The 22,171-nt window shown below is 40.2% G+C and overlaps 1 protein-coding gene across 1 annotated transcript in view; it reads right to left on the minus strand.

The window, feature by feature from the left end:
* Positions 1-22,171, minus strand: part of relt (RELT TNF receptor) — a 32,297-nt gene that overhangs the window by 4,606 nt on the left and 5,520 nt on the right. The window contains exons 2-8 of the mRNA XM_028573610.1: positions 10,541-10,615; positions 10,261-10,353; positions 9,340-9,524; positions 8,880-8,932; positions 8,488-8,742; positions 3,460-3,540; positions 2,917-2,995 (exon numbers count right to left, since the gene is read on the minus strand). Of these exons, the coding sequence (XP_028429411.1) occupies positions 2,917-2,995; positions 3,460-3,540; positions 8,488-8,742; positions 8,880-8,932; positions 9,340-9,524; positions 10,261-10,353; positions 10,541-10,582 (788 nt within the window). The 5' untranslated portion in view covers positions 10,583-10,615. The remainder of the gene's footprint in view (positions 1-2,916; positions 2,996-3,459; positions 3,541-8,487; positions 8,743-8,879; positions 8,933-9,339; positions 9,525-10,260; positions 10,354-10,540; positions 10,616-22,171) is intronic.

Consider the following 22,171-nt stretch of genomic DNA (forward strand, 5'->3'; position numbering starts at 1 on the left):
TTCTTTGGTCCGGAGCACACGGCATCCATTTCTCCCAAAAAATACCTGAAATACTGATTCATCTGACCACAGTACACGTTTCCACTGTGTGATGGTCCATCCCAGATACCTTCGAGCCCAGAGAAGTCGACAGCGCTTCTGGACACTGTTAACATAGGGATTTCTTTTGGCACAGTACAGTTTTAACTGGCATTTGTGGATGTAACTACGTATTGTGGTACTTGACAAAGGTTTGCCAAAGTAGTCCTGAGCCCATGTGGTGATATCGCTTATAGATGAATGACGATTCTTGATGCAGTGCCGCCTGAGGGATCGGAGATCACGGTTGTTCAGCTTAGGCTTGCGCCCTTGTCCTTTACGCACTGAAATTCCTCCACATTCCTTGAATCTTTTAATTATGTTATGCACTGTTGAAGGTGAAATAAGCAAATGTCTTCCTATCTTTCTTTGAGGAACATTGTTTTTAAACATTTCAATAATTTTCTCACATATTTGTTGGCAAACTGGCGATCCTCTGGCCATCTTTGCTCCTAAAGGACTAGACCTTTCTTGGATGCTGCTTTTGTACCAAATCATTATTACAATCACCTGTTGACATCACCTGTTTCAAATCACATCATTATTTAACCAATTTACCTGATTACTAGCCCTATATTGCTCCTGTCCCAACCTTTTTTGGAATGTGTTGCATGTCTGAATGACAGGAAAGGATGTATATTAACAAATTAAATTAGGTTGACCAGACAAAACATGAAATATTTTGTGTTTACATTGTCTGCAATGAAATACAAGTCAAAGTACATTTAGAAATCACTACTTTCTTTTTTTATTAGTGTTTTCCATACTGTCCCAACTTTTTCTGATTTGGAGTTGTAGTTTTATTTGTAATCTTTTGCATGCTTCTGTGCTGCTGTGCTTCCCTGTGTGTGTGTGTGTGTGTGTGTGTGTGTGTGTAACAAGCATAGTGTGCGCACGCTGTGCACGAGCCTAGGCGCATTTTACTAATTCGTTGTTAAAATAACAATGAAATGCTGCGTTATTGACTTTAGACCAGGTTTTTGTTGGTCAGTGGCGCGATCACTTCCCGCTGCCTCAAGATAGCAATACGCCAAGAATTTACCTGAACATGCCTCCCTGTAAGACCAGCACGCCCATGGGCGCAGAGATGGGCGCAGGTGCATTTGTTATTTAAACGACTTGGGCGCAGGACGGAGAAATTGACAACTGCGTCGTTCTTAAACTAGCGTTGGGCTTTGCGCTGTGTGGGTGCAAGATAGGGCCCCAAAAGTTTTGTGTTGCTAACAAAGCATACAGTAATGCCACAATGACAAGTGAATCTTTTAAGACTTAAGACTCTTAAGAAAAACTAGCCAAATGTTACCTTCCCCTCCACCTTTGCCTAGTGTGAATGTATAAATGGAAATGAATTTAAAATTGAAATGTGAAGAGTTATCTGTTAGCAAGTCCACCCAGGCCTCTTTAGCTTTGGTCTTTCCATGGTTTGTTTGTGCAGAGAAAGGCAGTGCAAAAGAGATGAATGCAGCTGTATTTCCCAGTGTTGTAATAGCTAGTGGGTGATCTGTAGTGACCCCTGCAGAAACACACACACACACACACACACACACACACACACACACACACACACACACACACACACACACACACACACAGAGGATCTGAAAGCTTTCCAAATTTCAGTGTGCATATCATGTGTGCGTGTCAGAATGTTCTCGAATCCTAAGCTCACATGTTACAGCAGCCCATTGAGCAGCAGCACACTGCCAGAGGCCCCTGAGACCTCTCACTGTTGTCAATGTGGCATACGTACTGGGGTGTAATGTATCTAATTTTCATCCATATAAAAGTGCGAGATAAGATAAACTTCTGTGGGAAAGCTGTGTCAGTGCAGCAGCAAAGAATAGGGGGGCAATTTGGAGAATGAAGGACTTCTCTGACTTCGGCTGCCAGTTCTGGTAAAGGAAAATCATCGTGGTGTAGACTGTGGAATAAAGCAGCATATTGCTGGTTTTGTTAGATTAACTTCTGATTACTTGAGCACTTTTATCGGCCGCAGATTACAACCAAAGTTCCAACCACAAATAGACATGGTCGTGTAAATTGTGTGACTTCAAGCTATGTGATAGCCAATGAGCCTAGTGGCTAGGCTGGCTGTTAAAGCCTCATGAATCAAGAGACAGCGGACACAACTGTGTCAGACACTCACTTCAGACATGCAGGACTGAATCACTGCCAAGTATCAGCCCACTCCAGAACTCCACTGAGGAATTCTATGAGATTACTTTCTTTTCCTCTTTGATAAAAAACTAAACATTTTAAATTGCAGGTGGCATTACATTATTATTAAAATGTGTTAGAGTTGAAAACACAACTAGTGGAGGCACGATATGGAATTATAATCCTGTAAAACACAGTTTGCATTTTTATTTGTTAGGATAAAAAAAAGAAGATATTACAATGTTTTATACAAGGTGGGAGCTTGAGCAAATTCTTAATATTTCTATAAGATTCCAATTTAAAAATAATTAAAAAATATTTGCAACTTTAATAGTGGTTCTGAATCTATTGGTTTATATCAATATTCAGTTTAGACACACACACACACACACACACACACACACACACACACACACACACACACACACACACACACACACACACACACACACACACACACACACACACACACACACACACACACACACACACACACACACACACACACACACACACACACACACACACACACACACAGCTTTCTTACAAAATGCTCACTGCCCTGCTCTCTCCCAGACTTGTCTTGCCTCTGTATTCAGCTTAACCTTGAGCAGCATTACTGAGCGTGTACATGTTGAAGGTATATATTGATGGAGTGTGTAAGCGAGTGTGGTCTCATACTTGATTGACGAGGCTTTGCTCGTGTCCATCTGTTTGCTCTCGTACTCTAGCAGCAGTTCCTCCAGCGCAGCAGCATTTTCTGAAAGATGCACACACATTCAGATGAGACTCAATCAATGATGTGACTACAGTGACAGTCAATGCTATAAATCAAAATATATTCAAACTTGCCCTGTCTGCTAGAATGTGGTTTACGCAAGACCATATTAGATGTTTATAAATAGCAATTATCTTTGTGCTTATTGGTGATTGATTGGAAAAATAAACTAGACCATTGTAGGATTTACATTTGGTTCTACTTTTCATTCTAAAGGACAAGACTTATTATTTTTTTTATCTCCTTTCAAAAACAACCAATGTCTCTTTTCATTTTTTCGCTGCGTTGGCATTTCTAACATTAAGGAGCGGATAGTCTGAGCTCGCAGCAGTTAAGACGTGTCTGTGACGTACTCTTATGACACTGCGTTCCCCTCTAAAGCCACAACAGATGAAGTGACTCTGACCACTAGCTCCTAAGTGACGTCACTGCTGCTCAACACCCACCTTTCTTCTCAGTGATGAGGCGAACCAGAACACTGATGGTGTCTTCGTTCAGGTCGTCAGATATGTAGGGACAATTGTTACCTAAAGCAAGCAAAAAAGACAAGCAGAGACAGACCGGGACAATTAGCAGACATACAGTATGTTTTATAATACTGTATATTGCATTTTAGGTTCTAGATCCTAGATTCTAGAACTAGTATATTGACATTTTCATCTATGTAATTACATACATACATACATATAACCATATAGTGTAAAATTATTCTTACAGTCTAATGCATATAACACAAATTTTCCATATCTGGTATTTAACATATGTAACTGAATACCTGAAAAATAGTAAGCAGACCTGATGACCTGAGTAAGGATTGCTTTGTCAAACCATATGGTAAAAAAAAGTGTACGTTCATTATATTTTGGAATATATTCTTGAAGATAAATGGCATGTATTTCAAACTGTCCAATATGAACTTTACTGTAATATATAAACTTATATTTTTGTATATTTCAATGCACAGTAAGTTCCTCATGCTTTTAAATCACTTTGACAGCAGCTACTTCACTCACAGATAGAGACAGAGTGAGCGCAGTTCACACAGTGCATGTCACTGCTGGGATATTGTGCCCCAGTGCTCGATGGGACTGATAAGGATGGATGTGGATGACTGAACAGCAAAGAATAGATATGCCTCCATGGCAACACCCCCCACACCCCCCGACCATCCCATAATAGCACAGCACATTGAGGCAGCTGAGAGGAAAGGGATGAGGGCGCAGGGGGGTCCAGAATAGCTCACTCAACAAATCACACTCCATTCAGCACTGTTGAATCACACAAGGCTCTGTGTGTGTGTGTATGTGTGTGTGTGTGTGTGTGTGCGTGTGTTGTGTGTGTGTACCAGACCCCTAATGCCAGGTGACTGTGTGTATTTGGTTGTTAAAGAGCAAAATGTGACTATGTGCGTGTCTCTCTTGCATAAGCAGCAGCGTCAGGCTGTTGTTGGGACATAACAATAGCCGTGTCTCCACAGTGGCTGTTGCTATGCGAGGATAACGGCATCCATTTCACAGTGAGGCACTCATACTCTTTTTCAGATGAGTTTGAGTTTGCTCAGTTCAATGTTTGAGCTTCAGAATAAAAAGATTTAAAAAATAAAACGGTAAGAGATAAAACTGTTTAAATGCAGCAGTCCTGCATGTGGAGCTAACTGAAAATGAAAACTGCAGCAGCTCAACTCTACCTTTTTACTCTGTACATTTCTTGCCCTCTGTTTCTTCCCTTCAACTTTCCTGTCACTGCGCTTTCCAACAAGTCAAACATTTCTCTGTCTGCAGCTCTGTGTAGCCAGAGTTACCTCTGCAGTCTGATTTTAGCCCTGCCAGGCTACGCTTGCTGTATTTCCTCATGGGTGTTCCCCATCAGGGGAGATGATGGGAAAAGTGCTGGAGTAAGAACTTTACTTAACCTTAGCCCAGGACAGACGGACAGATAGTCAGCGCACTGCAACAAGGATAGTTACATAACAACAAGAGAGGGGAAGAGGGAGAGAGATAACGTTTTCCCATGCAGCATTCACAGCTTCTACTGCCCTCTGATCATTCTTTTGTTCTTAACTGTTTTACCTGCTGTCTTTTACTTCCTTACATTACCCACTTTTTGGCATCTTTACTAACTTTATTTTGTGTATCATCCCCTCACTTGTCCTTTATGTGTCTCACTCACACATCCAGATATAAATAGCTTATCACTGCACCACTGCATCCTCTGTGCTCAAAGCTGTGCAGGAGGAGAGAAAGGGGGGGGGGGCTGAGAGTGAAGGAGGTGATACAGTGTCATAAAATCACCCCAGTAGCTGTTGCTTGGTTCCAATGAAAACAAAAAACTACATACAGTATGCAAAATGTTAACATAGATTTACCTGAAGGTTGAAATTGTGCCTTTAGATTATTCAAAGTAATGAAAAGTCCATACGCTATTGTTATCTGCATAATATCCTAAATTGTTGTAAATGAAAATCATTCATTTTGAAATCAATCAATCATTCAGTTTTAGGTTTCATACAAGGAACACTTAAATAGAACTTCATCATGGAAGACCCCGACAAACTCTAGGAATTGACAGAGCAGATAAAAAAATGGGATAAAAGAAAATAAAGGAAGAAGAACAAAGCAGAGAGAAACAAGGAGATACAGAGAAAGAGAGGAGAGAGGCGAAAGCAAGAGGAGACATAAACCATGAGGTGAGGACCCGATTGAATTATTAAACTGGCTGGAAAAGGAGAGAAGGATGGATAGTGTCATGTTCATATGAGAAGAGGGAGGCGGTGTGTGTGTGTGTGTGTGTGTGTGTGTGTGTGTGTGTGTGTGTGTGTGTGTGTGTGTGTGGGGGGGGGGGGATTAGGATGAATGAACAAAGACTATAAGGACAGAGTGGGGGGATGGAGGTTCGGGAAGTTTCTCTTTGGGTGCAGGGGCGTCTTAAGTTTCACAACAAAGTGCTCGGAGAGGGAGAGACCAAGGTAATGCTGCAAACAAAAGGCAAAGACTGTTGCTCTGACCTCTGTCGGTCCTGAAATCCCTTCTTTACGCAGGCTTTCTTTCAAATATATGAGCAGAGATGGGATGTTTGAGGAGTTTTTGACATTCTGCATGCATTTCATTTTTAGGCCAGATTTTCTGCTAGTGAAACAGATGTAACAATGATACTTATCATGCAATCCGATCTGCTGGCCCTGGATCACTAAATCCACTACACTGACAGAACGCCATGTGCTTTAAAGGCTTGGTGACACAATAGATAAGCTCTCATCTTTGAAGACACAAATTACGTTGATGGTTGTGGCTGAAATGTTAGGGAACGGAAGCTAAAAACAACCTAGGTACTCAAAGAAAAAGAGTAATATTCTCCCTGTAATCAACAACAATGAGCTAACAAACTACTGTAGAGGTCCTCAATTAGCTCAGTGTATCAAGAAACATTCAAGTGTGAGTATTTGTAACTGTGTAACGAAAGAGGCAGGTTCAGCCAACCAAGGGGTGCACAGAGATAAAACAAAACCAAAATAAAGGATAACTTGATGTTTGCATCTGTGAAAAACATTGCTTACTTAAATATTTAATTAATCCTGATGATTATTGGAAGTTATCCAAACAGGTGTTGGGCAAACGGGTGTTCCATGCTGACAGAAAGTCTGATCTGCTGAGGTGGCAGATCTCTGTGCTCTGACTATAGATGCATAATAATAACTGGACACCGGATCCCAAAATGGCCTTTATTCACTTTAATGAAATTGCACGCCTGGCGCATTAGGAAAAAAAAAAATTCTAAAGCTTCTGTGATATGTGGCCCACTGAATATGCACAGTAGTGTTTCCTCTGCGGGCCTGCCCGCGAGTTCCCACTGGGCCCATAGACTTTACATTGTGGTTACGTCACAGCTTTTTAAAAACGCTTTTCTCGGCTCAAGGAACGTTTTTCAAATATAAAAAGTCCATGAATAAAAACAAATCGGCAATCACAACAAACCTTTCAGTTTGAGGAGTCTTGTCAACATTTCTTTTACAATGGTGGCCTAGGGGAAAATATCCTTTTAGGGCCGCAGGGTAGCACAATAGTAAGGAAAATTAATATTTGAAAGGGGAAACAGCCAGTTAGCCTGCTTCTGTCCAAAAGTACCAGCATCTCTTACGCTCACTAATGAAAACTTTGTATTTTGTTTGTTTAATTCATACAAAAACCAAGGTGATTACCTGCATGCCTAATGAACATGATATGAAAGTGGTATTAATCTTCTAATCTAATTCTCTGCAGGAAAGCAAACAAGCATATATCCCAGTAGGCTACAAACTACTTTGCAATGTTTGCTGAATTCAATGTACTTTCTCTGACTCACATTTGGAGTTTGTGCAACCATAAATAAGTACAAACACCTCAAAATCTCATATGTTCTATGTGGAAATGTACCAGGAACACTTCATTGTGCGTCCTGTCTCACAGTTTAAAAAAGCTGCTCTGATCACTGCTACAGCAGATGGAGTACACCTCGTGACCCAAGGGTTTTACCTGCTATACAAGCTTGAAAACCACACAGGTACAGTAACTCAAGTACATACAAGAAATATGGGTGTAGCCCACTTTTCCCATCATGTTGCACGGCAATGTAGGTCTATACAGAAAGTATAAATGGTGCTTCACCATCCAGTTTAAACCAGTAGTTATGACTGCCACAGGTGACTTGTCACCTTACAAGAAAAGAAGTCTATTTGGGTCAAAGGCTGCAGTACTCCATTACAGGACAATATACCACTCTTCACTTTTCCAAAGGACAGGCATAAAGAGCACTCATTTTACTCTGAGACTGTGCAAAGCACAGAGAACAGGGTGTGGTAACTCAATACTTGTTTTATTGCTTGGTCCCTCTGTGTCTCTCTTTATTTCTCTCTCTAAGCTCTCTTTAGTTTTTCCATTTATTTATCTTAATATCTCTTTCAGTTAATACCACCCTCATCCCTCTGTCTTTCTTTCCTCTTTTGCCCTCCCCCGCCTCCCCCCACTTTCACTTATCTCTGTATTTACTCAAGTCAGTATCTCTCTCTCTCTGACGTCAGTAGGGCAAGAGAGTTCATGAGAATGCTCCCACCCCCCTTTTTCAGACAGTAAAATTACAAGAATAAAAACGCATGCTTGGAAAAACAAAGCATGCATGACAAGGTCAAAGTTTAAAGACATAGAAAAGCCACCCATGTAGGCTTGCGTGCAGTCACATCACAGAGATACTGTACATGGACTGTGGCTGCAGACAAAGACACTGCCCTTTGGGCCTGGCTTTGCCCCGACTCCTGACAACACTTAACCACATCTTCTGCATGCGTGTGTGCTAATTCGGCATTTTTATGGGCGAACGTGACCAGAACCTGAACATAAAGGCTAGTTTCAGTCATTACGCCCCCTGCTACTTTCTATCTTTAGCTCTTTTTTTCTAACTTTTTCTTCTCTTTTTTGCAATTCCTGTCATTTCATCTCTCTTACCTTCTTTTTGCGGTGTGGCAGTTTCTTCATCCCCTCCCTCCTTGTCAGCAGTGCAGCGGTATCCCTTCTTCTTCAGGATGTTGCAGATGAGGATACCCAACAGGCCCATCACGCAGAAAATGGGCACCAAAGCAAACACGGCGTACTCTGCCGTCTTCTCCTCAGCGCTGCGCACCACTGTGCCGTTGACCTGCCCTCCTGCACCGCTGGATGGACCTTTACCCACTGTACGCACCGTTCTGACATGCAAAGATGCTGAATGAGATGAGAATAAATAGAAACAGAGGGGAGGGGAGGGGGGGAAGAGAGCAGGAAGTAAGAGCATGGTCTTAAAAAAACAAACAAATGCTAACTGTGAATTTAATGAGCAGCATGTGCAGGATCATGCTTACTTTTCACACACAGACTTTGGGTGGAAACTTCCCCTGTGGCAGTGGAGTGAAACCTGCAAATAGAAAAGAAAGAGAAGAGAAAGGAATGTAATTAGAGAGATGGACAAAAAAAAAAAAAAAAATGGGAGGACCATTCTACAGTGAATGAATGAATCAGCGGTTTTAGCCTGTGGCACATTATGTCCTATGGCGCTTGATGTTGTTTGCCCATAGTTGTGAATGACGTAATGTATGTGTGTGTGTGTGTGTGTGTGTGTGTGTGTGTGTGTGTGTGTGTGTGTGTGTGTGTGTGTGTGTGTGTGTGCGTGTGTCTTCTTGTTTTCTTGAAACAGAGAAAATGACAGGCCTTAATTTAGAACAAATAAAAGTTTACAGGGTATATGTTGGAGCATATACCCCGTAATCACTTTGAATGTCATTGCTACAGTTTCATTGAACCTTGCAGAATACTAGGCCTTACCCAGGCAGGCAGTCCCCACAGACACCATCTGAGATCGCAGTGCCAGGGGTTGCAACCTTACGGCCAAGGATCTTGCAGGATGCATGTGGGCGGCAAAGTTCAGAGTCAAATGCGTCTGAAAAGGTTCTTGTCGGGCACAACTGACATTGCACTTCTTCTGTTGGACTTTGGATCTGCCCACAGGCCTGGCAAGAAAGAAAACACTTTTTAACTCAAGCAAAATAGGCTGCAAAAGAGCTAAATTAGGCATCTATCTGGTGCTGTCAAAGGGTTAGAGTCTTTGTGTTAACTAGAATTATAAAAAAAAAGAAAAAGACATTTTCTTTTAACGTTCACTTAGCTACATACACTGGCCAACAAAGGTAAATACAGATATCTTAGTGACGAATGGTAGTTTTGTTGTGTTAGAAACAGCATGTGATCTGTGACAACTTCATAAATACAACTTGCAACAAAAGAGAAACATAACACACCTTGACAAAAACCCTCCTTTTGTTTAAAAAGCAATCTCATGAAAGGTTTTCCCTCATTAAACAGTGTACCAAATAACTTGGTTTATGTTGACTGTGGTGACCCTAAACAGAAATTGTAAGCTAAGACGGTAAAATAAACTCCAGATCTCTAGCCATAGGCTTTATATACTGTATACAGGTAGGTGGTGGGAATAAACTTGTCACCAGTGACTCACAACAAATTAATTTGCTTACATACTGCAAATAAAAATGCATACATGCATTCAACACTTGGCTGTAGCTGACTACGTCACAAGGTATTTGCACTCTTTGTCCTATATTTTACAGAATAAGAAGAAATATATCTTGTTGTACATTTATAGGAAGGTAGGAAGGGGAAGATAACATGGGGTGAAAGTGTTTTGTAGTGTCTAGGGGGACAAAAGAAATACTTAAAAGGTGATCTCACCTTGGAAGGCTCTTGGCCTGCAGGGCATTGCAGACACACACATCCTTCCCCCCACCGACACTGCACTGCTGCAGTCCCACCACAGCCAAACACCTGGAAGACACACACACACACACACACACACACACACACACACACACACACACACACACACACACACACACACACACGAGTCAGTGGAGTTTTGCAGTAAAATTGTGATGATGTTGCATGATGTGCATGCCACTCCATACGGAACACAACCTTTTTGTTGCATTAACACACAGATGCACATATTTACCGTGAGAAGGACGAGAGCTGAGCAGTAAAGGTGGTTCCTCATCTTCTTCAATGTATTCTTCTATGTTCATATGATCTAAAAGAGACAGGAGACAGGGGAGACAAGACAGGTCAGAAAAAGGGTTAATCACATTTTAAAACTCAAGGTCAGGTTCACTTAAATATGGGTTTTTCGTGTGCGTAATATAAATCACCTAACTGCCCTTTTTGCAAACACAACTTTTTAACCTTTTTAGTGCCAAGAAGCTTTTTCTGGTCACATATTGATGAACACACAACATATCACAAGACAACAATTGGTGACATAACAATACTGTCACACACTCACACACGTATGCACACACACACACACACACACACACACACACACACACACACACACACACACACACACACACACACACACACACACACACACACACGCCCACTCACACAAAACCACATGGCGAAAAACACCTGAGTCACTTTTTTCCAACTTATGGGGAGTGCAGTGACTCGAGTGACAGGCAGGTAAGGAGCAGTTGTAAATGATGTAAATAACATTTAACATGAATCAGGTTCTTTTTATGACCAGGAGTGAATGAACCAAGGCTTTGCTGTCGCTATTTTTGGTTCATAGACACTTGCAATTCATGCTACAACACATTAATTTGCCAACACATGCTGGCTTTCTCAACGCTTGGCATTAGCTGTGCCTGGGAGGAGTGTTTCATGTTAGAAAAAACAAAGTCTTTTTATTGTTTAATGTCATCAAAACTAAGTGATATCATGATAGAGAAGACAAACACATGAAGAAATGAGGATGGTTGTACTGCTTTATTTTGCAGTGGAAAAATTCTTCTTTGATCTAGGTCATGTTACAGCAACACAATATTGTCATCTCTAAAGTTAGCAATTTGTGGTCGGAAAATATTTGATGACTGCTTTTAAAATAGCATAACTTCCTACAGTGCCTATCCGTATGTACACAGATCAAGTGGTCAGCAAGGCATTTATTACTGCTCTTTACTTTTGTTTGTATATAACTTTGCGAACTAAGAATGAATGAATTTCAACCTGAGGTCAATTATAAACGAGATATTCCCGGGTCCATTTATAGCATCCCGACACTTAACACTGGCTCACCTTTACATTTGAGTTTCCACTGCTTAATGTAACATGCCAAAATCATGTTGTGTCAAAATATGAAATTTTATCACATTAACCATAGGCTGTCAGAATACAGCATGTTATTTGTGGTGAAGATTTTACTTTCAAAATTATAGACATGACAAACTCACACAACATAAAATGCATTCTTAGCACTTATCACCCTGCACAACTTAAGTCGTGATGAAATGATCATATTAGACAGCCAGATATGGCAAATATGGTTTTTCTTTTTTTCTCTATACTTTTCTCCCAAGAGGAGAAAAAGTAGCGGACAGACTGGCTGGTCACAAATAGGCTTGTACAACAGCCACTGACCAAAAGAGAAAACATAACAGGCATTTGGAATATGTCAAACAAAAACAAGAATGACAGAATAAGGATGAGAGGAAGACTGAAGAAAAGATGAGAAAGTAGATGAGAAGAAAGAAACAGATGGAGAAAGACATTACGGCTAAGATAGAGATTAAGAAAGAATACAAGACAGAACAAGAAAAAGGGAGAGAAAGGAGAAAGACATGAGCAGCATACTTACCCCAGACTTGCAGCTGATTGACACAGTTGCCGTGGCAACTCAGCGAGGATGCTGTATATGCAGCTACAAATGCTACAAAAGTCAGGACCAAACTCAAATCTAACTGTCTTACAGCTGTCTAAGAACAACACAAACACTTGATAAAAGTCCTATTTAGAGCTACCTGGACAAGTAACTCAAAAAAGACTACTGGATTTTATGAAGAGAAAATTATGATTAAAAATGTGGAATTATATAAAGTTCTAACTGTGAGACAAAATTAACACTAAAATGCAATTCAAGAAGTCAGAGAAGACTCAAGTCTAGTGCAACTGAATGGAGAATTCAATGTACCTGCCTGTGTCTTATACTGTCATTCTGACCACAGACACACCCCTGATATCCTTAGGACATGCCCCTTCTATCACGGCTAAAACATATGTGTGTGTGTGTATATGTGTCTGTCTGTCTGTCTGTCTGTCTGTCTGTCTGTCTGTCTGTGTGTGTGTGTGTGTGTGTGTGTGTGTGTGTGTGTGTGTGCGCGTGCGTGAGTGTGTGTGTGTGGGGTGAGGCCACTTAAATGCAACTCCTTACTTTTGACCACGCGGCAAAACATAATGTTTTAAACATTAGTTAGCAAGTAAATTGACTATTCTCCACTCAAACCCATTCATTCTCTTCCTGTGTGGTCAGCACACACATAATAGACACACAGCACATACACCTATACAGCATATCCCTGGTGTGTTTGTGCAGTAGTTGTGTGGTGAATGCCTTAACATACACACACATATATATATATATATATATATATATATATATATATATATATATATATATATATATATATATATATATATATAAATATATAAAAATAATATATATAAAATGTATATGTAATTTTTTTTTTTTTTTACAAATTATCTGTGCATTTATTTATAGTTGCAGGTAACATACAACGTATATCCACACACACACACACACACACACACACACACACACACACACACACACACACACACACACACACACACACACACACACACACACACACACACAGAATGCCAACATCCAGCCAGAACAAAACTGTGCCTTACACAAACAAGAAAGTAAAAAATGTAACGAGTTTATGATTTTGGTCAGTCAAGGCCCTCATACCAATGACAGGCTACTGAAGCATAATTTCAGGGAGAAAGATAAAGCGAGGAGAGAAAAACCATTGGTAAAAAAAAACCCAAAAAAAAAAAAAAAAAACTGGCTGAAGAGCCGATAGAGCTGTAAAGGAGAAGAGAGAGGGAGGGATGGAAAGAGGAGAAAGTGGCAGGGAGTGAGATTTGCTAAAACTTCAGCCTGATAGCATAATATATATAGAAGCATTTGTTAAAATGCCATACAGACCAGAGCAAGAGGCTAATTACAAGTCATACACGTGCACATACAAATGCACATGCACCCACACACGCACAACAGACAAAAAAGGGAAAAATGATCAATAAAACGACAATGATAGAGAGAGCAAAACAAAAATGGGACCTACAATTAAGTATCTCTGTTTTTGGAAAGTGTCAAGTAACAAATTGGACAGGGGTAAGAGGGGTTGAGGAATGTTGGTTTTCCACAAAGAATCTCGCTTGACCTCCAGAAGTGCAGTGACCGAAACGAGTGCACTTAAACTCCAGCAGAGCAAGGTGATGAATGCATGTAATCCAAAATCATTAGCATACAGCAGACTGACTTCACATTTGACCTGTTTGAAAAGCCCTAACCCTTATGCACTTCTAAAAGTCATTTTACATGCAAAGATTTCAGTTAATGAGAAATCATTCTGGAAATGTGGACCAGCAGTTTGCCAACCATTTCCACTGCTTGCATAAGCAAAAAGCAGTAACTGTATGCAACAGCAACACATGCAGTGAAAATGTGCTTGAAATAAAATGCACGTGAAAGCATGTCCAAAAAAAGTTGTTCAAAACATGCCAGCTTCCTGACCACTATTGTCATAAGTCAGCCCTTCACAGCCAAGCGTTCCAAGCCAACATGGTCTGTGTGTGATGCATTTGCATTTCAATCCAGTTTCAACCCAACCGTTTGAGGTTTTCCGCATAGACCCACTACAGAAGGGACCGCCACACGTGGAACTTCCACTGGACCTACATGGCACACATGCACCCATCCTTCTCTTCCTTCAGTCCATCCATGGCAAAGTGCCGCTGGGACCAACAGCAATGCAGAATTCTCCATCATCTTTTAAAGGAATAGTTCCACATTTTGGGAATTACACTTTTTTGTGAGACAAGAAGATTGCTTAGCTTAAAAACTGGAAGCAGGGGGAAAGAGCTAGATTCTTTGATTCAAAAGGTAACAAAATCCACCAACCATAAATTACCAAAAAGAAAAAAAATGAAAAGAAAATCAATAAACTCTGTTCGAAGTGCTGGTAGGTAGATTTTGATTACCTTTGGACAGAGCCAGGCTACCTGTTGCCTTGTTTCCAGTCTTAATGCTAAGCTAGGCTAACTGGTCGCTAGCTGGAATTTCATATTCAAGGGACAGACATGAGAGTTGGATCAATCTTTTCATTTAACTCTCAACAAGAAAGCAAATATGTGTTTTTTCCAAAATGTCAAACTGTTGCTTTAAGACATCTTTGACTCCTAATTCATCTGCCAAAAGTCCCTCTGTTCACCACAATGTATAACTATACTACTATACAGCATATATTTACTTTATCATCACAGTTTCTTTAAATGTCTGGAAGGCCTTTTGTCTGACCTAATGTGAGGCCAAATTTACCTTTACGATAAGTCGGAGCACCAATCTTTACCTAGTGTGAGTGACGTTGAGCAATGTTATCATATTTCTGGCTTGGATGTGTTTTATAATTGAGCAGGCAATCGTAACCATATACTCTAGTCCACATTAGACCTAAAAGATCTTTCAAAACAGAAGCACTAAACAATTAGAAAAGATCAATTTAGAATCGACTTAATCCCCATCAAGGATACTGCAGGTCTTTGTCTGCTTGCTGTAACATTTGTGTCTCGCATCCTTGAACTCTCATACTTTTCTTCCACATGTTCTTTCTACCTCTCAGTCAATCCCATAATTGCATTTTATTGTTTGCATGTTTCCTTTTTCATAACCCGGCTTGCTTCAAGCCTATGTCGACCATGTGCTTTGGTTTAAAGGCTGCAGTCAGATGGATGTGTGAGTAGGAGTAAAGCGAGACAGGAAGAAAGTGAGAGAAAAACAGAACCGACACAGAGAAAGAGAAGACAGAAGTGTAGGAAGGCCAGGATATGACAGGATATTAACACCTCTCAGAATATCCCAGCGTACACAACAAAGAAGCGGAAAGAGACCAACATGCACGATTCCTTGGTCATTTTATGTGAAAACAACAAAATGGAATAAAAAATTCAAAAACACCTCAAAGGAAAAAGAGCGGAGCGTGACAACTTTTTCAAAACTGTAAAACAGTAATTACCCAAAAACCCTCAGTGCTGTTGTTTGACACATTCAAATAACAAGTCACGGCAACATCAGATGACCAGTCACATTTTCTGTTTTGTTCAGGGGACCTAAAAATAGCAATAATAAAGAAGTAATGGCAAAGGCATGACAAAAACATGGACATTATTCTATGCTGTGGTGGTTTTTGGGGCGAGGACCGGAGTCACAGCGAATGTGCAAAAGCTTTTTCTGGCACCTTGATGTCATGCAGCAGCTGAGCTGAGAAATCCTACTGGATGAAGCCGTGAAGGAGAAAAAGAAACCACAAAAGAGGAAACACAAGAATGAGTGGAACACCTTGCCTTTCTGTGTGAGGTGACTGAGCGGCAAGAGAGATGAAGGGTAAAGCAGGGTCAAGCTGCCATGTTACTGGCTTCCAAACGCTGATTCGTGTGTGTAGTAGTACACATGATTCTGATTAGACATGAGACTCTGCAATAACCCCTTTTTTTTTTTTTTTTTTTTTTTAAAGCCACCATGTACTTTAGTGTCAAGTCTACAGGCACAAAATATGTCAGTCATGCTTACAGATCTGCCATATTCAAGCTACACCTCTGTAAACTAATTACAATGATAAAACAGTAAGCAAGGAGCCATCTCTCTGAGTCAAAAGCTTATTGGTTGTGACTTTAAACAAGATTCTCGCATTAACTTCTGTAATTGAGACCTCTGGTTTGTTTTCAGTCTAGGCAGAGCAAGATGGTTTCATACAAGTGTAGCTAAAATGCTGCACTGGGCTAGTATACATTCAAACTCTTTGGTTTAGTTGTACAGAACTGAGTATTTCTTCCCACCGTCCAGCACCTTAAATAAACATATTCCAGGTAAGCAGCTGCCTTTCTTCATCTTTCATATAAAGGCTTTTCTTTTCTTTATTCTTTTCAGCAGATCACTTGCATGTTATGCCATGCCATGTTGCCATGCTCTTGTTATTATTAGCCTTTGTAGCAGTGTGTTGGTACTCTAAACAAGCCTGAATTAGTTTAAATTGCAGTTGCAATAATTTTAATGTAATTGTGGTTTAAGCAATTGCTCTCTCGTTGCAGTCTCAAACTTAATTGCATTGGGTTTTCAGCCACACTTTTACTTTGCTTTCAGAAGTTCAGTAAGCCAACCCAGATGTGTTATGTGAATGCAGCATATGAGTGGATATTTGGCATATACTGTAGACTCTGACCTTGTCAATTACTGCAAGTTAACACTGAGCTCAATACAGCAGAGGTTGGGGAGTGACAAGAGTTAGTATTTGCAAACTGGCATTATGCACCGCACTGACAGCTTCTTGGTCAAACTCAACAAAGCAGATTTTAATCTTTCCTGAACCTTGATCAAGTAGTTTTACTTGCGTAACCCTAACCAAAATGCATTTTTAGTTGAAAATTCGCTATGTCATAAAACATACTGTTGTACTCAGTGAAGTATGTCATATGTTGAATGTAGTGGCAGCAGTTGTTTGCCCAAACTGGCTTTCAGGCATTGCTTGATCAAACAGCTATAGTCAAACTTTATATAATAATCTCGCACAAAAAAACTCTTTATTATGACAAAGTTAAGCCTGCCCATAAGGTCTGGTTTACAGTTTTCTGCCACACAGGACTTACTTGCTGTGTCATGGTATTTGAATGCTATGATTAATGATGACAGTGCACATAATCCTCACCTTTTTCGAACCAACTACTGAGTTTAAATGTGTTTATCAATTGCTCTGCAGGTGTGGCGATGCATCGCCAGAGAAGGACAGAGAGGTTCAAAGGATTACTTTCTTCTCTGCAGGTTGATAAATCCTTTGTTTTAGGCTCATAGCCCTTTAAAATATAATTATCGACACATTGCTCAACACAGGGCTGTTTTTCTTAATTCCTGTAGAGTCTAACCTCATGGTCAACAGAGTAATGCTCATGTTGCTGCATACTGGTGTAGTTCGAATAATAATAATAATTAAAAAAACACACTAAAAGACACTAAATTGTCCTTATGGAGCCTTAAAAATGGCTGATGAAACACTTTCAAAAGCACTTGAAAAGACGTGGATTTCCCTTTCCGTCATGAAGTAAGTAGGCTTGACAAAGAAAAATCTACCGCCAATTCCCATGCCGATAATGGCTACCTATTAAGCCCAAAGGTCACGTAGCATGTCCAGCCTTGGGGAACACCTCTTTATCTAACGGCCCATGTAGTGAAATACAATAGAAAATAACTGAGCCGGCAAAAAAAAAGATTTAAGGTAATTACACTCTATTATCCATCAGACACTTCGTGGGCCGAGAGATAATGTGCACGTGTACGACAACGACGTGATAAGGACAACCATACCCTCTGTTTGACTTAATGGAGGTGCCCATTATCAGCAAACGAAAGGCTGATTTACGACAACCCTTTCTACGTTAGTGTTTAGACAATGTCTCATTATGGGGAGCATGTCTGATAACTGGGCTGGTGTCGCCTCTTCACACGTGTCTGCGAATGCCTTTCTTCCACTGACTCTTTGTGTCCATCATTCCTCCTCTCTGTCCTTGGGTTGACGTGATGTTCAGTCGTCATGTTTTCCAGTGGAACTGTACACCGGCAGAAACCTAACGGGCCTCTCTTGTGTCTTTCAGATATCACTGAAGTCGAACAAGAGAGGTTGAATTGACCAGAGAGAGAGAGAGAGAGCGAGAGAACGGGTGAAAGGACGAACACACAAGAGAGACAGATGCAGTAAGGTGTTCAGCTTGTTAACAGCCAGAGTAATACCTCTGCAGCAACCGGAGATCCCACAATACAGCAGGGTGACAGTACCTAATTCACAGCCACTGTGAATACATATGCATACAAAGAAAACTCTGGTGATATGACAACATCATGACTTCGCGTAAACATACACGCTTACTTTCTTAATCCAAGTGGCGTGTTAGATGTACGCATTTTGAGCTACCCGCGTGTATGTTTACGCTGTATACAGCGGACGTAAACATACAGGCCCGTTCTATAAGTAGCCCGTTATCGCGTAAACATACACGCCACTTTTCTAAAGTCAAGTGGCGTGTTATCTGTCGTATACAGCGGATGGGTTGGGTTTAGGAAAAGAAGAACCGGTTGGGTTTAGTAAAAGAAGAAAGCGACGGTTGACTTTAGGAAACGTGACACAATCCCCGTCTCCTGGGTGAAAGTCCTGTGTTTTACCCATCCACCACCCCGACCAACCTCCCTACGCAGATTTTCGCCCTTTCATACTACTTGCCACGGCATAAATTCACACGCAATCGCAAGGTAATGTAAGTCAATGGAGGCCAAACGGCGTTGATAAACACGCTACAAAGCGAGTGTGCGTCTTGCTAACACGCCAATATGGCATACGAATTGGTGTGTCATACATACGCCACTTCATGAGATCAGTCTGTGATAGGACAGAAATGTTTCTTTCCATACTGTATGTTTATTTAAAACAGATGCCACATCTTGTGGGAAGTCATAAATTCACACGTGCTTTGGACTCAGTCCCCCCTGAAATATGTTTCCAATCCCTAAGTTGATTATTCTATCCCCCACAAAAGTCAACTTACATAAGTGGGAGGCATAAAAACCTGACTTGGTTTCCATGAATTTCACTGACTGTCAATGGTGCTTTTTCACATTGCAAAGACTTTTTTAAGTTACATTAAAACTTTGAAAATGTTTAGGACCATTTGGTTTTTCAATAATTCTATGTCTGCCTCATTGCAAACAAGCCAAAAATTGCGCAATTCAAAAAACTTGTTTTTCCAAAAGTAGACAAGAACACTTTACTATTATTTTAACCCACCAGAAGCCAACCACAAACTTATTTTGGCTAAAAAACAACCCTAAAGTTGACAAAGGCACAACAATCTGAAAAGTAACAAAAAATTGCCGGTGCAACACAGAGGTCTTCTTACTTTATAGTTTTATTTTTTAAAGTGCATAACAGTGACTAATTTTTTATGTAAGGTTACATCTTCATCAGAGTCCTTGAACAACAATCTGAGTTGCGATAATGTGTGTGAAAGTAGATGTTTTTGAGAGTCTGGTATTTTCCCTTACATCACCAGCATCATTAACTGTGAATGTAAATCAACTCCTTATGTTCACAACACCTCAAATTATTATTCACAACCCATACACACATACAGTAAAAGTCAGCACACAAACACTTACACTATAATTAAACAATTCCCATTTCCACACACACACACAAACTTGCGTATGGGGTGTAAAAACAACACTTCCAACATGTTATCTCTATTTGTCAAACAAATACAGAGGATTTAGTTAATTCCTGTTTTAGTCATTGGGAAAATCATTCAAGACGCTGAGCTCAGGTAAAGAAAACATGAATTTGGTCCCGTCTGTACAGTTTTTATGCAACGTGCTTGCATTCCTGAGTATTGAAAAGAGCTCTTTAATGTGCGGCTAAATTGTAAGCTGTCCTATTCGCTTGTTGGAACAAGTCTTCACATTAAAGCTAAAGTGATAAGTAAGATACATGCTGACTGTTTGCAGGGAGATGTAAACCTTGAAGAATGGTGTCTTAAAAGGAAGATTAAGAGGGATATTTAGGGATATAAGCTTCATAAAAACCTAACCCTGACTGTTCTCACCGTGAGATTAACAGACAACTGGCCACAGATACAGTTCATCCTAAGAATTCACTGTGCCACATGTACTGTATGTTTAACATTAAAACATGATTCATAAAATCATGCCAACAATTATTGTTTTAATGTCTTAGTATGCTATGCAGTAAAAGGGTATATAGGTTTAGGCCGCCCACACGTTATTGTAGGCCCAGTTTAATATGCAACTTAATTTTATACAATATATGCAGTAGGGGGTCCCTGATCCATCTCTCTCAGTTAAGGGGTCCTTGGCTTAAAAAACGTTGAAGACCTCTGCTCTAGATTGATAAACAGACAGATATGAGAGTGGTACCTACTCATCAACAAGTCCTCCAAACCATATGACGATATAGGTCGTTTATTCCTACTCTCTAACACGACCCAAAGTAGTGCTTAATAAATTAGCGCCCCTAGCGGTGGCAGGAACGTTTTTTTGTCCTTGTATCCAAAAGTAACGGTTGCAGTTTTACATATGTCATTAACGTTCTGAAATGGTCGCAGTTTGGTTTAGGCAAAAAAAAATTACTAGTTAAGTTTAGAAAAAGATTGTGGTTTGGGTTAAGGGAAGACACGGCAGGCAAAAACATCATTTTTTTATGCACTGGTCAATTTTGAGATTTTGGGCTATTTGTCTACCATAGCATGTCTTCTTTCGGAAGTGAGGTGAAAAAACGTCCAAAATACACATTTAGGTCTTTATTTTACTACACTTTAACTTTTAAATGCGCAATCTCACTGGCTGATGCCAATTTCTAACAACGTGATTCATTCAGATTCGTCACGTGACGTGCTCTGACATTTCCGCGGGAGTTCAAAATGTCGAAAGAAGTGCGTCGAAAATCATCTCAAAGAAGACGAAAAGAAAAAAAATCAGCAAAGTGTTGGCCTTCATGTCAAAGGAGAAAAACAGGTATGGAATATCTCTCTCTCTCTCTCTCTCTCTCTCTCTCTCTCTCTCTCTCTCTCTCTATATATATATATATATATATATATATATATATATATATATATATATACACACTACACTGTACGGATAACGATACAACACACTATATTACAATCAATTACATTACACAACAGTTACAGTTTTTGTATAATATAATTACTATACAATACTAAACAAATCTGTAATTTTGGGATCCTAAAGTGGTTGTGAGTCCCTCAGGCTGTGGCAGCCAGATCCATATTAGCTTTTTAGGAGCTGCTGTCCCCTCTCCTAGGAGAACTTCCAGCTTCTTTTCTGGTGTTAACATTGGGAAGTTTTATTTTTTGGGTTATTTTTTCCATGGTGTAAATCTCTTAGTGAATATATTTTTTCACAGTGGAGGGAGGGGGAAGTGCATCTCTGTCTGACCCAGTTGGTGGTCACTGAGCCTGTATTTAGTCAGGATCCATCTCTTCCTTGTATCTCTGATATCTTTGTCTCTGATATCTCTGTGTGCAGATACTCAAATAACAATTTAGTCTACTTTGTTTGCTTTCTCCAATGTTCTAAATATTGATCTTTTGAATGATTCATAATTTGTTTTTTTGTTGTTGTGTTGTTATGAACCAGTGCTGATGGTTGAAGGCCTGGTTAGTTAGCTTCACCATTAGCTGACTGTTTGTTAATGAGTGCCTCAATTCTGTTATATGGGCGCGGTGTCCAAAAACAGTCTTTGTGGGGGAAAGTAAGCATGAGGCAGCAGCAAGTATGGCCATCTCCACCTTTAATGAAGGTGCCTTTGCCATGCTTTCTGTTATGGAGACGTTGTGGCTTCAGAGCACAGTTGTGAATGTCAATTCAATGAGAGAAACTGATATACTCAGGATCTTGAAAGCTGAGGCCGCCACAACTGCC

This window comes from Perca flavescens, chromosome 3 (genome assembly GCF_004354835.1).
Source record: "Perca flavescens isolate YP-PL-M2 chromosome 3, PFLA_1.0, whole genome shotgun sequence".
In the NCBI taxonomy this organism is placed as follows: Eukaryota; Metazoa; Chordata; class Actinopteri; order Perciformes; family Percidae; genus Perca; species Perca flavescens.